Source organism: Bos taurus, chromosome 2, assembly GCF_002263795.3.
Source record: "Bos taurus isolate L1 Dominette 01449 registration number 42190680 breed Hereford chromosome 2, ARS-UCD2.0, whole genome shotgun sequence".
NCBI lineage: Eukaryota > Metazoa > Chordata > Mammalia > Artiodactyla > Bovidae > Bos > Bos taurus.
The window spans coordinates 18,303,708-18,326,620 of NC_037329.1; the positions used below are offsets into that span (position 1 = coordinate 18,303,708).

Sequence of the window (22,913 nt, forward strand, 5' to 3'; positions counted from 1 at the left end):
ATATATATTGTTTATGTGCAGAAATTACATGATATTTTATAACACTTCATCTCATTCCTCATTTTTTACCCATAATAAATTTGGGATAAATTTAATCACTTAATTGGGTCATTTGATGCTTATTTGATCTGAATGCTATGACATGCTGTGACATAAAATGACAAAGCCTGGGAAAGTTTTGCTTGACTCAAAAGCTAAACTGATCATATAAAAAGTAAAGAAGTCTCAAAGTAATTGTATGCCTTCATTAAAATTTTTCCTTTTGACAAGGCAGAAAGAACACATGTGGGGAAAAATGTTGCAATAATCTTCCCTTTCTTCTGATGTTTTACTTTCATAGAAAAGCCAAGCCCACCTGAAAAACTTGGAGTAACAAGTGTATCCAGAGACAGTGTTTCCCTGGCCTGGTTGAAGCCAGAGCATGACGGTGGAAGCAGAATTGTGCATTATGTCATTGAAGCACTAGAAAAAGGACAGACGACCTGGATGAGATGTGCGGTGGTAAAGTCAACCCACCATGTTGTTTCTGGTCTGAGGCAGAATTCTGAATACTTTTTCCGGGTGTTTGCTGAAAATCAAGCTGGCCTGAGTGACCCCAGAGAGCTTCTGCTTCCTGTTCTTATTAAGGAGCAACTAGGTACGTTTAATTTTATGTAGAAGCAAAATTTGAAATTATTTGCATTAAGTCAACTTGGAAAAAACACTTTTTTCACCTTCATCTTCTCTACTCTTATTTTTCAGAACCACCTGAAATTGACATGAAGAATTTCCCAAGCCATACCGTCTACGTTAGAGCTGGTTCAAACCTTAAAGTTGACATTCCAATTTCTGGAAAACCACTGCCCAAAGTGACCTTGTCAAGAGATGGTGTCCCACTGAAAGCAACCATGAGATTTAATACTGAAATTACTGCTGAAAACCTGACCATCAATCTCAAAGAAAGCGTTGCCGCTGATGCTGGAAGATATGAGATCACAGCTGCCAACTCCAGTGGAACGACCAAAGCTTTCATTAACATCGTTGTACTGGACAGACCTGGTCCGCCAACTGGCCCTGTTGTGATAAGTGATATAACTGAAGACAGCGTGACTCTCAAATGGGAGCCACCTAAGTATGATGGTGGAAGTCAGGTTACCAATTACATTGTACTTAAGAGAGAGACAAGTACTGCAGTATGGACGGAAGTGTCTGCAACAGTTGCAAGAACCATGATTAAAGTCATGAAACTGACCACGGGAGAAGAATACCAATTCCGCATCAAGGCAGAAAACCGCTTCGGCATCAGTGACCACATAGATTCAGCTTGTGTGGTTGTCAAACTACCATACAGTAAGTTGTCGAACTGCTCAAAGATCCCACATTTCCAAATACAAAAATGTCTGAAATGTCTATATTAACCATGGGATTTCTGTCTTTCATAGCAACACCTGGACCACCATCTACACCATGGGTCACCAATGTCACTCGAGAAAGTATCACCGTGGGCTGGCATGAACCAGTGTCCAATGGAGGCAGTCCAGTTACAGGCTATCACCTGGAGATGAAAGACAGAAACAGTATCTTATGGCAAAAAGCCAACAAAATGGTCATCCGCACAACTCACTTCAAAGTCACAACAATTAGTGCCGGATTAATCTATGAATTCAGGGTGTATGCAGAAAATGCTGCTGGTATTGGGAAACCCAGCCATCCTTCGGAACCAGTCCTAGCCATTGATGCCTGCGGTATGTATTTGTCACAAGAAGGACAGTTCTGACTACCTAGCGATGCAAACCTTCTTTCTGCAAAGTAAAATAATGATCTAAGTGCCACTAATCTGCTTTCTGTCTTATCACAGAACCCCCAAGAAACGTCCGTATCACTGACATTTCAAAGAACTCTGTCAACCTTTCATGGCAACAACCCGCTTTTGATGGAGGAAGCAAGATTACAGGCTACATGGTTGAGAGACGAGACCTTCCAGATGGCAGATGGGCCAAGGCCAGCTTTACCAATGTTACCGAGACTCACTTCACTGTCTCTGGCTTGACTCAGAATGCCCAGTATGAATTCCGTGTCTTTGCTAGAAATGCTGTCGGGTCCATCAGCAATCCATCCGAGGTTGTAGGCCCCATTACGTGCATTGATTCTTATGGTAAGCATTTTTAGTACTTTGAACCACAGCAGTAATTTAACTCAATATTCTATCTTACTTTTTCTGGTCCTAATCTATAGGATAACTTTTACTATGTACCTTGTTAAATATTTAGGAGAAATTATGAATTACCTGGGGGTGGCGGGTGGTCTTAGGAAAATTCCATAACACCCCAGGCCTTTTGGCTTAACTGTAAAACGTGAGATTTGGACTACAGGATAGCAAAAGGCCTTTCTGATTTCAGTCTTTTATGATTCTTTGATTATATGAATTAGTTTATGTTTCATGTTTCTATTTAAAAATTTCAGCATCAATAATTAAAGTGATGGTTGGATGCTCAGAGAATATTCCTCTTAAGTGAAAAACTAAACAGAGGTGTTAATGATGATAAATATTAGCAGTAGCTAACATTTGCTGTGTACCTTCCATGAATTCTCTCCCCTAGTTCTAACAGCCTTAAGATTAGCTCATTTTACAGAAGAGAAAGTGAGGTTTAGAGTGCGTACATAACTTCCCCAACATCAAAGCAGCTTATGAATGATAGAGGGGAAATTCAAACAGACTTCAGAATTCTCTCGACATTGCTGTTGTCCGAAATACACATACACATCCCAAAATACACTACTGGAAATTAAGTAGCACATTCAACTCAACAGTAGTTTAAAAACTAAAATTTCATGAGAGTTAGGTACCCAGTGATGCTGTTTCTAAAAGTCCCCCATTTCCAAGGGGGAATCTCTGTGGTATCCGGGCAGAAGTACCCACTTCCATCTTCATGATGAGACTCCTCGGGCCTCTCTCTATGAACCAGGCTTAGTAGACACTGAGTCAGTATTTGTGAGACTGTGAAGCAAGTCACGTTAATTCTGTTTCTCAAAACTTGTAAGCAGCCTGGCACAAAACCAGTCCAGGGGAGTATACAGCCCTGTGAGTAGAGAATTCAGCATTAAGGGTCTGCTGTAAACTGCCCCCACTTGGATACCAGTGAACTGGGAAGGGAAATAAAAACAAGAGGTCATTGTTCTGTGTCCCATTTCATTCCTGGAATAAAACACGTAACGGACTTTACATTTCACAGGCACTTAAATCCCTGTGCAATTAGTGCTGTCACTGGGGTTCAGAGCTTGCTCACAATCTTTCCTCCTCATCTGGGATAGAAGAGTAGCTTATAAAATTAAATATAAAATATAAATGGGATTAGAACTACCGTGTGTACATTTATTATTTAATAAAGGCCAGTGAGCTTACTTTGAAGTTGCCGAGATTATTTTCTTCATCCTTGTGATCTTTTAAATATTTATGATCTGTTTTTCTTACAGGTGGACCTGTAATTGATTTGCCTCTAGAATATACAGAAGTTGTCAAATACAGAGCAGGGACATCTGTAAAGCTCAGAGCTGGCATTTCTGGCAAACCTGAGCCTACAATTGAGTGGTATAAAGATGACAAAGAGTTACAAACCAATGCACTGGTGTGTGTCGAAAATACCACTGACCTTGCATCTATACTCATCAAAGATGCAACTCGCCTTAATAGTGGAACCTATGAATTAAAACTAAGGAACGCCTTGGGCTCAGCCTCAGCCACAATTAGACTGCAGATCCTTGGTAGGTGCTGAATGCAGGCCAACATCATATTTCATTGCCTAAAATTTAATGATTTTCAATTAGAAACCTTTCTAAATTTATTAATATACCATTTTGTTCTTTCATTGACAGACAAACCAGGACCTCCAGGTGGACCAATTGAATTTAAGACTGTCACTGCTGAAAAGATAACTCTTCTCTGGCAGCCTCCGGCAGATGATGGTGGTGCAAAAATCACTCACTACATCGTGGAAAAGCGTGAGACAAGCCGTGTTGTGTGGTCTATGGTGTCTGAAAATTTGGAAGAGTGCATCATTAAGACCACCAAAATTATCAAAGGAAATGAATACATCTTCCGGGTTCGCGCTGTGAACAAATATGGAATTGGTGATGCGCTGGAATCTCACCCAGTGATAGCAAGGAATGCGTTTGGTGAGATACGATTTCATTAGAAAACTAAAATCAAATACATGAAAATTTATTTACTTATTTTCATTGTATCAAATCCTACCAGGTGATCATTTTATTCCTTGAGTATTAGTTGTAATTGCTTTGAAATAAATGAGACCTTGTTTTGATTCAAGGCACTAAATAGTATCTCCAACAGCAAGTTTGGTAAATTTTGGCTTAGATTATCTTCAAGACTCTTCTACTGTTCACGCAGCCATTACTAATCCATTTACAAATGTCTGTATGCTCAGATAGCATCTCATCTCTCAAATTTCTATCATTACTCACTGAAATGAATAAAATTCATGAAAACTTAAAAATAAACTGGGATGTCCCTGGCAGTCCAGCAGTTAGGACTTGATGCTTTCACTGGCAGAGATTGAGTTCAGTCCCTGGCCAGGGGAACTAAGATCCCACAAGCTGTGTGACATGACCATAGATAAATTAATAAGTAAACAAATACTATTCTGCTAGCTATTAATAGTTTCCAGAGCTTGACTGACTTATTTTCTTGCTCATCATATCACTTCTCATAATGATCCTTTTCACCAGGTGGAAAATATAATAAATGAGACGAATGTTCTTAAGTAGGACTTGAAGATTAAAAGGTAGAATCTATCAGTAATGTTGATTCTTTTAACTCATTTTCCTCTTCCTTTTCAAACAGTCACACCTGGGCCTCCAAGCGTGCCAGAGGTGACAAAGATTAACAAGAATTCGATGACTGTTGTCTGGAGCAGGCCAGTTGCAGATGGTGGTAGTGACATAAGCGGCTATATCCTGGAGAAACGAGACAAGAAGAGTCTTGGATGGTTTAAAGTCCTAAAGGAGACAATCCGTGACACCAGACAGAAAGTGACAGGACTCACGGAACACAGTGACTATCAATACCGAGTTTGTGCTGTAAATGCTGCTGGACAGGGTCCATTTTCTGAACCCTCTGACTTCTACAAAGCTGCTGATCCTATTGGTAAGTGTGGCCTCTTCACCTGTGTCATCTTTCGTGTCGCCCAGTTGTACATAATTGCATAATTACGGTATTCTGACTGTCCATTCCAGATCCACCAGGCCCACCGGCTAAGATAAGAATTGCAGATTCAACTAAATCCTCCATCACTCTTGGATGGAGTAAACCTGTCTACGATGGGGGCAGTGCTGTTACTGGATATGTTGTTGCCATGAGACAAGGAGAGGAAGAGGAATGGACTGTTGTCTCTACCAAAGGAGAAGTCAGAACTACAGAATATGTGGTATCGAACCTGAGTCCCGGAGTCAATTACTACTTCCAGGTGTCTGCCGTAAACTGTGCCGGACAAGGTGAACCTATAGCAATGACCGAACCCGTACAAGCCAAAGACATACTGGGTACGTGCCTACTGATATGATTATGTTTTTATTTTAATAGAGACCCTCCAGGAAATCACTCATTTCCTTGCTTTAAAATTCACTGTATATGTCTGTTTTATGTCTACAGAGGAACCAGAGATCGACCTGGACGTGGCTTTCAGGACCTCCATTATAGCTAAAGCTGGTGAAGATGTACACGCGTTGGTTCCCTTCAAAGGCAGACCTCCACCTACTGTCACGTGGAGAAAAGATGAGAAGAATCTTGGCAGTGATGCCCGCTACAGCATTCAAAACACGGACTCATCTTCAATACTCACTATCCCTCAAGTCACTCGCCATGATACAGGCAAATATATTCTCACAATAGAAAATGGTGTTGGTCAACCAAAGTCTTCAACTGTGAGTGTTAAAGTGCTTGACACACCAGCCGCCTGCCAAAACCTACAGGTTAAACATGTTTCTCAAGGCACAGTCACTTTGTTCTGGGACCCTCCTCTCATTGACGGAGGATCTCCTATAATTAATTACATCATTGAGAAGAAAGATGCCACCAAGAGAACATGGTCTTCCGTGTCACACAAATGTTCTAGCACATCCTTTAAAGTAACTGATTTGTCAGAGAAAACTCCGTTCTTCTTCAGAGTTTTTGCAGTGAATGAAATTGGAATTGGGGAACCCTGTGAAACCACAGAGCCTGTGAAGGCTGCCGAGGTACCAGCACCTATACGCGATCTCTCAGTGAAAGACTCAACAAAGACATCTGTTACGCTGAGCTGGACCAAGCCCGACTTCGATGGTGGTAGTGTAATCACAGATTATATTGTGGAAAGGAAAGGTAAAGGTGAACAAACGTGGTCACACGCTGGCATAAGTAAGACATGTGAAATTGAGGTTGGCAAGCTCAAGGAACTGTCAGAGCTGGAGTTCAGAGTGTCTGCCAGAAATGAGAAAGGGCTGAGCGACAGTGTCAGTATTGGGCCAGTCACCGTGAAAGAACTGGTAATTCCACCTGAAGTTGACCTGTCAGAAATCCCAGGGGCACAAGTCGCTGTGAGAATCGGACATAACGTGCACCTCGAATTACCTTACAAAGGGAAACCCAAGCCATCTATCAGTTGGTTGAAAGACGGTTTGCCACTGAAAGAAAGTGAACTTGTTCGTTTGGGTAAAACCGAAAACAAACTTACTCTGAGTATAAAGAATGCGAAGAAGGAGAATGGAGGGAAATACACCATTATTCTCGATAACGCAGTCTGTCGAAACACATATCCCATTACAGTCATCACACTTGGCCCGCCATCTAAGCCCAAAGGGCCCATTCGATTCGACGAAATCAAGGCCGATAGTGTCATCATGTCCTGGGATGTGCCTGATGATGATGGAGGAGGTGAAATTACCTGCTACAGCATTGAGAAGCGAGAAGCTTCACAAACTAATTGGAAGATGGTGTGTTCCAGCGTTGCCCGGACAACTTTCAAAGTTCCTAATCTAGTCAAAGATGCCGAATATCAGTTTAGAGTTAGGGCAGAAAACAGATATGGAGTCAGCCAACCACTTGTCTCAAACATCATTTTGGCCAAACACCAGTTCAGGATTCCTGGCCCCCCAGGAAAGCCAGTTACATACAATGTGACTTCTGATGGCATGTCACTCACTTGGGATGCTCCAGTTTATGATGGTGGTTCAGAAGTTACTGGATACCATGTTGAAAAGAAAGAAAGAAACAGCATCCTCTGGCAAAGAATTAATATGTCACCAATATCTGGAAGAGAATATAGAGCTACTGGATTAATGGAAGGCCTGGATTACCAGTTCCGTGTATTCACTGAAAATTCTGCTGGCCTAAGCTCACCTAGCGACCCAAGCAAATTTACCTTAGCTGTTTCCCCAGTAGGTAAGTGACTGAAGATCATTCCAGTATATTTCATTCAGCAACTAATGTGTTACTAATTTTCTTCCACGTATCACCTTCTCACATATTTTCTTGACACTAGAGTTGGTCAGGTAAAGCAAGGGGAATGATTTTAAATCAGTCTAATAAAGTAATTAAAAAATTTTTTTTAAGATTCTGATACCAAAAAATTTCAATTAATGGCTATAATGAGTTTGGGGAATTTATTCATTTTTCCCCCTTCCATTGAGGATTAAGAGTTGATTACAGAAGTAATGACACCTTTAACTTTCATATAATTTTTAGACCCACCTGGCACTCCTGACTACATTGATGTCACCCGGGAAACCATCACACTGAAATGGAACCCACCGCTGCGTGATGGAGGCAGTAAGATAGTGGCCTACAGCATCGAGAAACGGCAAGGGAGCGATCGCTGGACCAGATGCAACTTTACTGACGTCAGTGAATGTCAGTACACGGTAACAGGACTCAGTCCTGGGGATCGATATGAGTTCAGAATAATCGCAAGAAATGCTGTTGGAACCATAAGCCCGCCGTCACAGTCTTCTGGTGTTATCATGACCAGAGATGAAAATGGTAAGCATTTACGACTGATTTCCAGTGTAACTAAGAACATTCATGTTTTTAAATATATATATTTTTGGTCCCTGGTGTGTAAAATGAGAATAAAACCAATATTTCATACAGATTACCAAAGGTTGTTAGGTAGGTGAATTAGATTTTTCTACCTCTCAGATGAAGAGAAGAAAAAGATGTGATTAGCATCAACTTTTTACTGCGTCTATTCTTTCATTTCCACATAAATAGCATGCAAATGGGGATGGTTTTTAGCTTTGTAATTTCAGTCATTTATAATAAAGAATAAAGTTCTCAAGAATAACAGTCCATTTCTATTGAAATCACAAAAATACAACACAAATTCAACAGCACAATTATTATTTTGCCTGAGTGCAGCTAATGGCGTGGAACAGCAACTCGTTTGAATATGCAACAGCATTAGGAAGTAGATGACCTACAAATATTTCATTCCTCGTTTTACAAGTGGAAATTCAAGAGTAGTAACATGACAGACATAACAAAGGAGATAACAATATGCAAATGTTTAACCTTAGAGTCTAAATACTCAACCGTCAATCATACTTTCAAAATAGCCTTTGGTATAAGGATTACCCTTCCAGGCTTTATGATATGGTGCTAATGAAAAACATGTTTGTTTCTGTCTTTATTAAACCAAGTTAATGTATATAATTCTATTTCTTTTACAGTTGCACCAACTGTAGAGTTTGGCCCTGAGTACTTTGATGGTATCACTATTAAGTCTGGAGAGAGCCTTAGAATTAAAGCTTTGGTACAAGGACGACCAGTACCTCGAGTAACCTGGTTCAAAGATGGAGTAGAAATTGAGAAGAAGATGAACATGGAAATAACCGATGTCCTTGGATCCACCAGCCTCTTTGTTAGAGATGCCACCCGGGACCATCGTGGTGTATACAGAGTGGAAGCCAAAAACGCATCTGGCTCCACAAAAGCAGAGATTACAGTGCGAGTACAAGGTAAAACTCTAGAATAGCTTCTTACTCTTACAATGTACAGAACTTGGATTAAAGACAGGCCTGATTGCATTTTAATGGACAAGGGAAAAGAAACTAACTCCAGAATCTTTTTCTTATAGATACACCAGGAAAACCAGTTGGGCCAATAAGATTCACCAATATAACTGGCGAGAAGATGACCCTGTGGTGGGATGCGCCACACAATGACGGCTGTGCCCCCGTATCTCACTACCTGATTGAAAAACGGGAAACCAGCAGACTTGCTTGGGCACTCATCGAGGACAATTGTGAAGCCCTCAGCTACACAGCCACGAAACTAATAACTGGCAATGAATACCAATTCCGTATTTCTGCAGTTAACAAGTTTGGTGTTAGCAGGCCACTGGATTCTGACCCAGTGGTTGCTCAAATACAGTACAGTAAGTGACCATTTTCACTAAGTGGCACTATGTCATAAGGTCAGTTTCCAAGCAAACATGTCTAATTGGTTTCTTTCTCTGTTTTTATCTCACAGCTATTCCTGATGCCCCTGGCACTCCAGAACCTAGTAATGTAACAGGCAATAGCATTACTCTAACATGGGCCAGGCCAGAATCAGATGGTGGCAGTGAAATTCAACAGTACATCCTTGAAAGGAGAGAAAAGAAGAGCACGCGATGGGTGAAAGTGATCAGCAAACGACCCATCTGTGAGACAAGATTCAAAGTCACAGGTCTGACGGAGGGCAACGAGTATGAATTCCACGTCATGGCTGAAAATGCCGCAGGGGTAGGGCCTGCAAGCGGCGTCTCACGACTAATCAAATGCAGAGAGCCTGTCAACCCACCAGGCGCGCCTACTGTGGTCAAAGTGACAGACACATCAAAGACAACTGTGAGCTTAGAGTGGTCTAAGCCAGTGTTTGACGGAGGATTGGAGATAATTGGGTATATTATTGAAATGTGCAAAGCTGACCTGGGAGACTGGCACAAGGTGAACGTAGAAGCATGTGTGAAAACGAGATATACAGTCACCGATCTGCAAGCAGGTGAAGAATACAAATTCCGGGTCAGTGCTATCAATGCTGCTGGAAAAGGAGACAGCTGTGAAGTAACTGGCACCATTAAAGCAGTTGACCGATTATCAGCTCCTGAGTTAGACATCGATGCCAACTTCAAGCAGACTCATGTTGTGAGAGCTGGGGCCAGCATTCGCCTCTTCATTGCCTATCAGGGTAGACCAACTCCGACAGCTGTATGGAGCAAACCGGACTCTAACCTTAGCATTCGGGCTGACATCCACACAACAGATTCCTTCAGCACCCTCACTGTGGAAAATTGCAACAGAACCGACGCAGGGAAATATACCCTTACTGTAGAAAACAACAGCGGTAGTAAGTCAATCACATTCACTGTAAAGGTGCTGGACTCTCCTGGCCCACCTGGCCCGATTACCTTCAAGGATGTGACCCGGGGCTCTGCTACATTGATGTGGGATGCCCCTCTCCTTGATGGAGGTGCCCGAATTCATCACTACGTGGTAGAGAAACGAGAAGCCAGTCGCCGTAGCTGGCAGGTGGTCAGTGAAAAATGCATTCGTCAGATCCTCAGGGTCAGTGACCTGCTAGAAGGCGTTCCATACTATTTCCGTGTTTCTGCAGAAAATGAGTATGGTGTTGGTGAACCCTATGAAATGCCAGAACCAATGGTAGCCACAGAACAACCTGCTCCACCTAGGAGACTTGATATTGTTGACACAAGCAAGTCCTCTGTAGTCTTAGCTTGGCTTAAACCTGACCATGACGGAGGCAGCCGAATCACTGGCTACCTGCTCGAAATGAGACAAAAGGGATCTGACTTCTGGGTTGAAGCTGGTCACACCAAACAGATGACTTTCACAGTGGAGCGCCTCGTTGAGAACACTGAATATGAATTCCGCGTGAAGGCCAAGAATGACGCCGGCTACAGTGAACCCAGGGAAGCCTTCTCTTCTGTCATCATCAAGGAGCCTCAAATTGAGCCCACTGCTGACCTCACTGGAATTACCAATCAGCTCATAACTTGCAAAGCAGGAAGCACATTTACCATTGACGTGCCAATCAGTGGTCGTCCCGCCCCCAAGGTAACATGGAAACTTGAAGAAATGAGACTTAAGGAGACAGATCGAGTGAGTATCACGACGACAAAAGACAGAACCACCTTGTCTGTAAAGGACAGCATGAGAGGTGACTCTGGAAGGTACTTCTTGACCCTGGAAAATACAGCTGGTGTTAAAACATTTACCATCACAGTTGTGGTCATCGGAAGGCCAGGTCCAGTAACCGGCCCCATTGAAGTCTCATCTATCTCAGCTGAATCATGTGTCCTGTCATGGGCTGAACCTCAAGACAACGGAGGCACTGATATTACCAATTACATTGTTGAAAAGCGGGAATCGGGTACAACAGCTTGGCAGCTTGTCAATTCCAGTGTCAAGCGCACTCAGATTAAAGTCACTCATCTCACAAAATATATGGAATATTCTTTCCGTGTCAGTTCAGAGAACAGATTTGGTGTCAGCAAGCCTGTAGAATCAGCACCAATCGTGGCTGAGCATCCATTTGGTAAGAAAATTAAAATCATATTACCAAGTCTCTATGATTAAACATTTCCCCTGAATGTTATTTATATTCTGTATTTGTATTTTGAAACTCAATTTATATTTTGATACCTCTGTTTATATTTAGTCCCACCAAGTGCACCTACCAGACCTGAGGTTTACTATGTGTCTGCAAATGCCATGTCTATTCGCTGGGAAGAACCCTACCATGACGGTGGCAGTAAAGTCATCGGCTACTGGGTTGAGAAGAAAGAACGTAACACCATTCTTTGGGTCAAAGAAAACAAAGTACCATGCTTAGAGTGCAACTACAAAGTGACCGGTTTGGTAGAAGGACTGGAATATCAGTTCAGAACATACGCACTCAATGCCGCAGGCGTTAGCAAAGCCAGCGAAGCTTCGAGACCTGTGATGGCTCAAAACCCAGTGGGTAGGTGTCAAAATTTAAGGGTACATTTGTTTATCATCATCATCAGTACTAGCAGAATTCAGAGTTGTATTTAACCTCACGTTTGCCTCCCTTCCAGATGCACCAGGAAGACCAGAGGTAACAGATGTCACCCGATCGACAGTGTCACTGATCTGGTCTGCCCCGGTGTATGATGGCGGCAGCAAGGTCGTGGGCTACATCATAGAGCGTAAGCCAGTCAGCGAAGTTGGAGACGGTCGCTGGCTCAAGTGCAACTACACCATCGTATCTGACAATTTCTTCACCGTTACTGCTCTCAGTGAGGGAGACACTTACGAATTCCGTGTGTTGGCCAAGAATGCAGCAGGCGTAATTAGCAAAGGATCAGAATCCACAGGCCCCATCACTTGCCGAGATGAATACGGTAAAAATAATAATAATAATCCACGTTCTCCTTTTAAATGATCACAATTTCTGTGACAACAGACTATCACGCATTCATTCACATTTTGTCTATGACAGCTCCACCCAAAGCCGAACTGGATGCCAGATTACAGGGTGATCTGGTCACCATCAGAGCAGGCTCGGATCTTGTTCTTGATGCTGCAGTTGGTGGCAAACCTGAACCCAAGATTATCTGGACCAAAGGGGACAAAGAACTAGATATGTGTGAGAAAATCTCTCTGCAGTATACGGGCAAACGAGCAACTGCTGTGATCAAGTTCTGTGACAGAAGTGACAGTGGAAAATACACTTTAACAGTGAAGAATGCCAGCGGGACAAAGGCTGTGTCTGTCCTGGTCAAGGTTCTCGGTAAGAGGGTCAAACGATTTTTGATCTCCATAGCTTTCTCAAATGTGTGCAGAAAGAAGGACCTTCCTCATTGCTCATTCCTACATCTGTTTTAGATTCCCCGGGCCCATGTGGAAAGCTCACCGTCAGCAGAGTAACTGAGGAGAAGTGCACTTTAGCCTGGAGCCTTCCTCAGGAAGATGGAGGAGCAGAAATTACTCACTACATCGTGGAACGACGCGAGACGAGCAGGCTCAACTGGGTGATTGTGGAAGGCGAATGCCCCACCCTATCCCATGTGGTTACTAGACTCATCAAGAACAACGAATACATATTCCGAGTGCGGGCAGTAAACAAATATGGCCCTGGTGTGCCTGTTGAATCAGAGCCCATTGTTGCCAGAAACTCCTTCAGTGAGTATTAACACTTAACTTGCCAGTGGAAGTGTCATGGGATCAGAGGATGGGGTGGGCAGGGGGCAGACAGTCATAGAAATAGTGATTTTGTGCAATTCTGATCAACCTTTTATTCTCATAAAAATATAAACAGCGATTCCATCACAACCTGGCATACCTGAAGAAGTTGGGGCTGGCAAAGAGCATATCATCATTCAGTGGACGAAACCTGAATCTGACGGTGGCAACGACATCAGCAACTACTTGGTAGACAAGCGTGAGAAGAAGAGCCTGCGCTGGACGCGTGTCAACAAGGACCACGTGGTGTACGACACCAGGCTGAAGGTGACTGGCCTGATGGAAGGCTGTGATTACCAGTTCCGGGTGACTGCAGTAAACGCTGCTGGTAACAGCGAACCCAGCGAAGCTTCCAACTTTATCTCCTGCAGAGAACCATCATGTGAGTTCCAAGACTCATTCATACTCCTAATGCCCATCAAAATCATATTACAAAGAACTGTCCAATATGTAATTTCCAGGAACTCGTAGAAGTTATGACTGGCCTAGAAAGGCATATGCTTATTAGAAGGACTTTACAGCCTAAGACAGAAAATATTTCAACAAGTACTTCTGTTGATAAGTTAGCAGTTACGTTGCTGGAAATTGTTGCTGTTATTTTCTAATCTGTGAAAAGAAATTTTTTTTTCCTACTACCAATATGAAAGGGATGTCTTTTTCAAATCTTCCTAAGGATGGAGGTAATTTTGTTGTAATGATAATAACTACTGAAGAGAAAAAAAAGGACAATGTCTCCTTTAAGAGGCTTAGCAGAACAGAAAGTTTCTACTTTCTTAATAAGTACCTAACAAAATAATTGTCACAAGAGTCTCAAAAATAAGTTGGCAAATCCTTGTACAAAGTTTAAGCCTAAGAACTAAAAGGAATAAATCACTGGAATGGACTCAGTGGAAGTAGAAGATATTTATTCCTGTACTTACTGGAAATGTAGAGGTGACAAGAATATTGACCTTGTTGAAAGCTGAGCTACTAAAGAAAGGTCCCTGGGACTTCCCCAGTGGTCCAGTGGTTGAAATTCTGTGCTTCCACTGCAGGGGCCACAGGTTCAATCCCTGGTTGGGGAACTAGGTTCCTATATGCCACTGCTGCTGCTGCTGCTAAGTCGCTTCAGTTGTGTCCGACTCTGTGCAACCCCATAGACGGCAGCCCACCAGGCTCCCCCGTCCCTGGGATTCTCCAGGCAAGAACACTGGAGCAGGTTGCCACTTCCTTCTCCAATGCATGAAAGTGAAAGTGAAGTCACTCAGTGGCGTCCAACTTGTAGCAACCCCAACTGCAGCCCACCAGGCTCCTCCATCCATGGGGTTTTCCAGGCAAGAGTACTGGAGTGGCTTGCCATTGCCTTCTCTGCCTATATGCCACTGGGCACAGCCAAAGAGAGAAAAAAAAAGTTCCTGAGAATGGGTACTGTAAGCAATGAACTTAGCAGGACACAGTGTATCTAGCCAAGGTGGCCAGGGAGAAACATCTGCCTTTCTAAAGAAGTTTTTAACTCTTAAAATAATAAAAATAGTAACTCCAGAACACAGTGCCATCTTGCAATATCAGAAGACCTTAGTTACAAAGAACATCTCAGTGAGTGTAGACAAAGAACAGCAATGCCTGAGTGAATCTTACAAATCAAAAATACAAATCCCAAAGCTTCCTTATTTGTATAATATCCTTCTTTCTACAGACACCCCTGGACCACCTTCTGCTCCACGAGTTGTGGATACCACCAAACACAGCATCAGTTTAGCCTGGACCAAGCCCATGTATGACGGTGGCACTGACATCATAGGATACGTTCTTGAAATGCAAGAGAAGGACACTGATCAGTGGTACCGAGTGCATACCAACGCCACAATAAGAAACAATGAATTCACTGTGACAGACCTTAAAATGGGCCAGAAATACTCCTTCAGAGTTGCTGCTGTGAACGTGAAGGGCATGAGCGAATATAGCGAGTCAACTGCAGAAATTGAGCCTGTGGAAAGACTGGGTATTTATAATTCAAGGTTTTAGGTGAATTATTTTTCTCATCACACTTGTTCATAAATTAATTAAGCTTTGACATTTACTTTCCAGAAATACCAGATCTGGAGCTTGCAGATGATTTAAAGAAGACCGTGACCATCAGAGCTGGGGCCTCACTACGGCTGATGGTGTCTGTATCTGGAAGACCACCACCCGTCATCACATGGAGCAAAAAGGGCATTGACCTTGCAAGTCGGGCAATCATCGACACCACTGAGAGTTATTCTTTGCTTATTGTGGACAAAGTTAACCGGTACGATGCTGGAAAATACACCATTGAAGCCGAAAACCAATCTGGCAAGAAATCAGCAACTGTCCTTGTTAAAGTATACGGTAAGTATTGGTCTTAATACTATGCAATGAGTAGGTTCTTTAAAAACAAACACCTTGACTTCTGATTGATCACCTCTCTAGAAGGGACTATGTTAAGTATATTTTCCTAACCCCTTTCCCCCAAAAATCTATCAACTAATCTGTCAAATAAGAAGTATGCATCCTTCATTCTCTGTTTTTTTAGATACTCCTGGCCCCTGTCCTTCAGTGAAAGTTAAGGAAGTATCAAGAGATTCTGTGACCATCACTTGGGAAGTTCCCACAATTGATGGTGGAGCACCTGTCAACAACTATATTATTGAAAAGCGTGAAGCTGCCATGAGAGCATTCAAAACAGTAACTACCAAATGCAGCAAGACACTGTACAGGATTTCTGGACTTATAGAAGGAGCCATGTACTATTTCAGGGTGTTGCCAGAAAATATTTATGGCATTGGAGAACCTTGTGAAACATCTGATGCAGTTCTGGTCTCAGAAGTGCCTTTGGTGCCTACGAAGCTAGAAGTGGTCGATGTCACCAAATCCACTGTTACCCTTGCCTGGGAGAAACCACTCTATGACGGTGGGAGCCGACTCACTGGCTATGTTCTTGAGGCCTGCAGAGCTGGCACTGAGAGATGGATGAAGGTTGTCACCTTAAAACCCACAGTCCTAGAGCACACTGTTATTTCCTTAAACGAAGGTGAACAGTACTTATTTAGAGTAAGGGCACAAAACGAGAAAGGTGTGTCAGAACCAAGAGAGATCGTCACAGCCGTGACTGTACAAGACCTCAGAGGTATGTACCAAAACACCAAGATAACAGTAATAGTAAAGCAAAATGAAGGAAACATTCAGAATTCATTACGTCCTGTCATTAGAAATTATACTTAAGAATAAATTCCTACTTTCTTTCTCATAGTGTTGCCAACAATTGATCTTTCTACAATGCCTCAAAAGACCATCCATGTCCCAGCTGGCAGACCGGTAGAGCTGGTAATACCAATCGCTGGCCGCCCACCTCCTGCTGCTTCCTGGTTCTTCGCTGGTTCTAAACTAAGAGAATCAGAGCGTGTCACAGTTGAAACTCATACTAAGGTAGCTAAATTAACCATCCGGGAAACCACTATCAAAGATACTGGAGACTATGTACTTGAACTGAAGAATGTGACCGGAACTACATCAGAGACCATTAAAGTCATCATTCTCGGTAGGGACATGGGAAAAGGCACAAGCAAATTGTTGATGCTCAGTCACCCAATTTTGATTTGAAGTGAAAATTAACATCTGGAATTTCCTTTTCTTTTGTAGACAAGCCTGGTCCACCGTCTGGGCCTATCAAGGTTGATGAAATTGATGCTACTTCAGTGACCATTTCCTGGGGACCGCCCGAACTGGATGGTGGCGCTCCGCTGAGTGGCTATGTGGTAGAACAACGTGATGCCCACCGCCCTGGATGGCTGCCTGTGTCTGAGTCAGTGACCAGATCAACATTTAAGTTTACCAGACTCATTGAAGGAAACGAGTATGTGTTCCGAGTGGCTGCGACAAACCGCTTTGGGATTGGCTCCTACTTGCAGTCTGAAGTCATAGAATGTCGCAGCAGCATCAGTAAGTCCTGGGCCCTTCTGCCATTCTCCTCACCTCTAAATGTTAACAAGAAGGAATTTGTTTTTAATATGCCCTTATGTAAGTAAAAAGAGGTCCAAAATTAATCCCAGGGTCGTTCTAAGGTTTCTATGCCTCCTTTTCTTGGAGGGGTTTTCAACATGGTTAAGGTTTTTGTTTTGTTTTTGTATGAAAGAAAGAGAGGAAGGAGTTAGGAAAGGATGGGTAGAAGGAGAGGAAGGAGGGAGGGAAGACTGGCTGTTACAGTGAGGAAAAAATACAGAATACACGTTTAATAAATGTTTATGAAATTGAAGAAAATGAGGAACAGCAAGAAAGGTACAAAAATGAAAACACTAGAAAAATAGTCATAAGAGTCTTACATACCTTTTTAAAATGGTATATACGAGACACACAATGTATGAGTCTTTAATTTATTCATGGTGCATGGTGTGTTTACCTCCATCTTGCTGCAGACATTCCTGGACCTCCAGAAACATTACAGATATTTGATGTCTCCCGTGAGGGCATGACACTTACTTGGTACCCACCAGAAGATGACGGTGGCTCCCAAGTGACTGGATACATCGTGGAACGCAAAGAAGTGAGAGCAGATCGATGGGTCCGCGTAAATAAAGTGCCAGTGACAATGACACGATACCGTTCCACTGGCCTTATCGAGGGCTTAGAATATGAGCACCGTGTCACAGCCGTCAATGTGAGAGGAACTGGAAAACCAAGCCGTCCTTCCAAACCCACTGTGGCCATGGATCCAATCGGTAAATACCTTTTATATAAAAGTTCAGTGAGATATAATTTAATATAGTTATTCACCTTCCTGAAATAGAGAATTCTGTGAGTTTGGGGAAATGTATGGTTGTATAACTACCACCACAATCAAAATATAGAATATTTCCATCAGCCCAAAAAGTTCATTTGTGTCCTTTGTCGTCAATCCTCTCCCCACTCCCGACCCTTAGCAGTGTTGGGAAAGTAACTTCTTATATTCTTCTCTTGAATCTACTTCTCCCTCTTTAAAATAGAACTCATGATAGACACCCTATATCACAGTTAAAATTTTTAAGCAAGTTAGTATTTCTCGAAGCAGTTTAAAAACTGATGTTAAATGTAAGATAGAATTAGTGATCATAAACTAAGCACATATAAGACAAAGAAAAAAGCAAGAGTTTTAAGTAGTTTTAACTTATAAAATGAATTAAATATTTACAAAACGAAAAATATCCTAATGTTATATTCCACGTCTCCACAATTCACTGAAATCATTAGGTTTTTAGCATCTGATTTTCAACTTTGCAGAAACTTTTAACAAGTATGTTGTTACTCTTATTTTCCAGCTCCTCCAGGAAAGCCACAAAACCCAAGAGTTACCGACACAACAAGGACATCAGTCTCCCTGGCCTGGAGCGTACCAGAAGATGAAGGAGGATCTAAAGTCACGGGCTACTTGATCGAAATGCAAAAGGTCGATCAACATGAATGGACCAAATGCAACACCACCCCAACCAAAATTCGGGAGTATACTCTCACACACCTACCTCAGGGTGCCGAATACAGATTCCGTGTCCTAGCCTGTAACGCTGGTGGACCTGGGGAGCCTGCTGAGGTACCAGGAACAGTCAAAGTCACAGAAATGCTTGGTAAGAGATGGGATCACTTCCTTTCTGCTATATTTGCCTTTAGACTTATTTCCTATGCCTTTGTCCCAAAATGCTAATTGTAACCTTACCTTTCTCCCCAGAATATCCTGACTATGAACTTGATGAAAGATACCAGGAAGGTATCTTAGTAAGACAAGGTGGAGTCATCAGACTTACCATACCGATCAAAGGAAAACCATTCCCAATATGTAAATGGACCAAGGAAGGCCAAGACATTAGTAAGCGTGCCATGATCGCAACCTCTGAAACTCACACTGAGCTTGTAATCAAAGAAGCAGACAGGGATGACTCTGGCACTTATGACCTGATTCTGGAAAACAAATGTGGCAAGAAGGCTGTCTACATCAAGGTCAGGGTGATAGGAAATCCCAACACTCCAGAAGGGCCACTTGAATATGACGACATACAAGCTCGCTCTGTGAGGGTCAGCTGGAGGCCCCCTGCCGATGACGGTGGTGCCGATATCTTGGGGTACATCCTGGAGAGACGCGAAGTGCCTAAATCCGCCTGGTACACCATTGACTCCAGAGTCCGAGGTACATCTCTGGTGGTAAAAGGCCTCAAAGAAAATGTGGAATACCATTTCCGTGTTTCAGCAGAAAACCAGTTTGGAATAAGCAAACCCTTGAAATCGGAGGAACCCGTCATACCAAAAACACCACTGAGTAAGTGCTCTTCCAACCACAACACTGTAAACTTCCTCTCAGTACTCTTTTGTTTCAAAATGAAAATCACCAGCTTACAAGAGTTGGAACTGTACGCTAACATGTGTGTTTCCCACTTACATTCCTAGACCCTCCCGAGCCTCCAAGCAATCCTCCAGAAATACTCGATGTGACCAAGAGTTCTGTCAGCCTGTCCTGGTCCCGGCCCAAAGATGATGGTGGTTCTCGGGTCACGGGCTACTATATTGAACGCAAGGAGACCTCAACTGACAAGTGGGTCAGACACAACAAGACTCAGATCACCACCACAATGTACACCGTCACCGGGCTTGTTCCCGATGCCGAGTATCAGTTCCGCATCATTGCACAGAACGACGTTGGCCTAAGCGAGACCAGCCCTGCATCTGAACCAGTTGTTTGCAAAGATCCATTTGGTAAGGAAAGAATTTCTGAAGGGGCTAGAATCACAGAGTCAAGCCATCTTTGCTCTCTTTCCTTTACAACTGTTTTCAAATATTTCAGATAAGCCAAGCCAACCTGGAGAACTCGAGATTCTTTCAATATCCAAAGACAGCGTCACTCTGCAGTGGGAGAAACCTGAATGTGATGGTGGCAAAGAAATCCTTGGATACTGGGTTGAATACAGACAATCTGGAGACAGTGCCTGGAAGAAGAGCAGTAAGGACCGCATCAAAGACAGGCAGTTCACAATAGGAGGGTTGCTGGAAGCTACAGAGTATGAATTCAGGGTTTTCGCTGAGAATGAGACGGGGCTGAGCAGACCTCGACGAACTGCTATGTCTGTAAAGACCAAACTAACGTGTAAGTAGCCGTTAGTTCTCTGCTTTCATTTACAAACTAAGCAACATGTAAAGGTTAATTCTTCCTCTATACTAAGTAGGTCTCCAGAAAGCTTTATTAGAGAGCAAGTGTTTGGAAAGAAAGAACTGTTTGGCATATGTGCACAAAGGGAGCAGTTGATATGTTCTAGAGGAAGTGATTCCAAGCACAAAGCCTCAGCAGTAAACCGTTAGATGCACTGAACTGAGCACATGCCTAGAGCAATTTCTCCCATGAATACAATGGATTTTAATACTCCTAATAAGACAAAGTGTCAACAAATGTACCCCCCTTCACTGAACCTAAGGGCAAAGATACAACGGTTTATAGAGAACTCACATTTTCCCCAAACCCCATACATAGTTAATGCCTCCCAATCATAAAAAAGTCACTCTACATAATAATATGATGATATCCTCATTGAATCTCTACTTTCCAGATGATCCTCCAATCACTGTGAAGACTTAAGAATTAGACTCGTGTAAATCATGGTGTCTAATAAGAGTATCAATCAGTACGATGAATTCATTCCCGATATACAAGGACAGTGGATTATAGATCCAGTAGTGACAATAATGCACTAATATTATGCACTTTCATACCCTTTAGCTGGAGAAGCCCCAGGAGTACGCAAAGAAATGAAGGATGTTACCACTAAACTGGGCGAAGCTGCTCAACTCTCATGCCAGATTGTCGGAAGGCCTCTGCCTGACATTAAGTGGTTCCGATTTGGTAAGGAGCTCGTACAAAGCCGCAAGTACAAAATGTCTTCAGATGGACGCACACATACTCTAACAGTAATGACAGAGGAACAGGAAGATGAAGGTGTTTATACCTGTGTAGCTACCAACGAGGTTGGAGAAGTAGAATCCAGCAGTAAGCTTCTCCTGCAAGCAACCCCGCAGTTCCATCCTGGTTACCCACTGAAAGAGAAGTATTACGGTGCTGTGGGTTCAACACTTCGAATTCATGTCATGTACATTGGCCGGCCAGTACCTGCCATCACTTGGTTCCGTGGCCAGAAACTCTTGCAAAACTCAGAAAACATTACTATAGAAAACACAGAGCACTATACCCATCTTGTCATGAAGAATGTCCAGCGTAAGACTCATGCTGGGAAATACAAAGTTCAGCTCAGCAATGTCCTCGGAACGGTCGATACCATGCTTGATGTGGAAATACAAGGTATTTTGTTTTCCTTTTCAGTGGTTTTTCTTCTTTTAAAAAAAAAAGGTCTTGGGAGGCACACGATAGAGACCACTACAATTGTATTTTCCCCCAACAGATAAACCAGACAAACCTACAGGACCAATTGTGATTGAAGCTCTATTGAAGAACTCTGTGGTGATCAGCTGGAAACCACCTGCAGATGACGGAGGCTCCTGGATCACCAATTATGTGGTGGAGAAATGTGAGGCCAAGGAAGGGGCTGAATGGCAATTGGTGTCTTCAGCCATCTCAGTGACAACCTGTAGAATTGTGAACCTCACAGAAAATGCTGGGTATTACTTCCGGGTTTCGGCTCAGAACATGTTTGGCATCAGTGAACCTCTAGAAGTCTCCTCAGTTGTGATCATTAAGAGTCCATTTGGTGAGTACAACCTCTACAGACAGTCTTCCTATAGCAAAATTCCATCTGTATGTAAAACTTTTTTTTTTTTTAACAGAAATGACTTTTGAAAGGAGACAGCAAAGATTCAGCTAAAGTACAAGTGTCTTTTATGTCACTTGAATTTCGCTGATCTAAAAGGGTATATATACCCTCTCCCCTTTTTCTTTAAAAAGGAACTTTCTGTTTTGATAAGTTTCTTAGCATAAAGTAACCAATTTCATTTTTCTGGATTAGCTATCATTAGTAGAACTTTGGGTTCGTAACATTTTTTTTTTTTAAATAAGCTCTTCATAGAGCTGTCTGTTTCATCTGACGAGGCAAATGCTTTTTCTTTGTTTTAAACAGAAAAGCCAGGTGCCCCTGGCAAACCAACTATTACTGCTGTCACAAAAGATTCTTGTGTTGTGGCCTGGAAGCCACCTGCCAGCGATGGAGGTGCAAAGATTAGAAATTACTACCTTGAGAAGCGTGAGAAGAAGCAGAACAAGTGGATTGCTGTGACGACAGATGAAATTCGAGAAACCGTCTTTTCAGTGCAAAACCTTATTGAAGGTCTTGAATATGAGTTCCGTGTGAAATGTGAAAACCTAGGTGGGGAGAGCGAATGGAGTGAAATATCAGAACCTGTCACTCCCAAATCTGATGTCCCAATTCAGGCACCACACTTTAAAGAGGAACTGAGAAATCTAAATGTCAGATATCAGAGCAATGCTACTTTGGTCTGCAAAGTGACTGGTCATCCGAAACCAATTGTGAAATGGTACAGACAAGGCAAAGAAATCATCGCGGATGGATTAAAGTACAGGATTCAAGAGTTTAAGGGTGGCTACCACCAGCTCATCATTGCAAGTGTCACAGATGATGATGCCACCGTTTACCAAGTCAGAGCTACCAACCAAGGAGGGTCTGTGTCTGGCACTGCCTCCTTGGAAGTAGAAGGTAAAA

General features: G+C 42.7%; 1 protein-coding gene and 1 long non-coding RNA gene across 5 annotated transcripts in view; one reads left to right on the top strand and one right to left on the bottom strand.

Moving 5' to 3' along the window:
• TTN (titin) overlaps positions 1 to 22,913 on the top strand; it is a 275,571-nt gene that overhangs the window by 242,492 nt on the left and 10,166 nt on the right. For both annotated transcript variants that reach the window (XM_059880142.1, XM_024979885.2), the window contains 31 exons: positions 341 to 637; positions 742 to 1,329; positions 1,422 to 1,724; positions 1,838 to 2,134; positions 3,454 to 3,741; positions 3,853 to 4,152; positions 4,838 to 5,140; positions 5,230 to 5,535; positions 5,645 to 7,411; positions 7,715 to 8,008; positions 8,698 to 8,985; positions 9,105 to 9,404; positions 9,500 to 11,566; positions 11,690 to 11,992; positions 12,090 to 12,395; positions 12,494 to 12,784; positions 12,880 to 13,176; positions 13,313 to 13,618; positions 14,912 to 15,217; positions 15,304 to 15,585; positions 15,770 to 16,363; positions 16,487 to 16,774; positions 16,876 to 17,175; positions 17,649 to 17,951; positions 18,528 to 18,830; positions 18,932 to 19,516; positions 19,645 to 19,950; positions 20,039 to 20,338; positions 20,966 to 21,541; positions 21,642 to 21,947; positions 22,314 to 22,907. In XM_059880142.1, coding sequence (XP_059736125.1) covers positions 341 to 637; positions 742 to 1,329; positions 1,422 to 1,724; positions 1,838 to 2,134; positions 3,454 to 3,741; positions 3,853 to 4,152; positions 4,838 to 5,140; positions 5,230 to 5,535; positions 5,645 to 7,411; positions 7,715 to 8,008; positions 8,698 to 8,985; positions 9,105 to 9,404; positions 9,500 to 11,566; positions 11,690 to 11,992; positions 12,090 to 12,395; positions 12,494 to 12,784; positions 12,880 to 13,176; positions 13,313 to 13,618; positions 14,912 to 15,217; positions 15,304 to 15,585; positions 15,770 to 16,363; positions 16,487 to 16,774; positions 16,876 to 17,175; positions 17,649 to 17,951; positions 18,528 to 18,830; positions 18,932 to 19,516; positions 19,645 to 19,950; positions 20,039 to 20,338; positions 20,966 to 21,541; positions 21,642 to 21,947; positions 22,314 to 22,907 — 13,944 coding nt within the window. The remainder of the gene's footprint in view (positions 1 to 340; positions 638 to 741; positions 1,330 to 1,421; positions 1,725 to 1,837; positions 2,135 to 3,453; positions 3,742 to 3,852; positions 4,153 to 4,837; positions 5,141 to 5,229; positions 5,536 to 5,644; positions 7,412 to 7,714; positions 8,009 to 8,697; positions 8,986 to 9,104; positions 9,405 to 9,499; positions 11,567 to 11,689; positions 11,993 to 12,089; positions 12,396 to 12,493; positions 12,785 to 12,879; positions 13,177 to 13,312; positions 13,619 to 14,911; positions 15,218 to 15,303; positions 15,586 to 15,769; positions 16,364 to 16,486; positions 16,775 to 16,875; positions 17,176 to 17,648; positions 17,952 to 18,527; positions 18,831 to 18,931; positions 19,517 to 19,644; positions 19,951 to 20,038; positions 20,339 to 20,965; positions 21,542 to 21,641; positions 21,948 to 22,313; positions 22,908 to 22,913) is intronic.
• The window catches only part of LOC112442546 (uncharacterized), a 149,032-nt gene that overhangs the window by 81,101 nt on the left and 45,018 nt on the right, over positions 1 to 22,913 (bottom strand). The gene's annotated exons all lie outside the window — the stretch shown is intronic.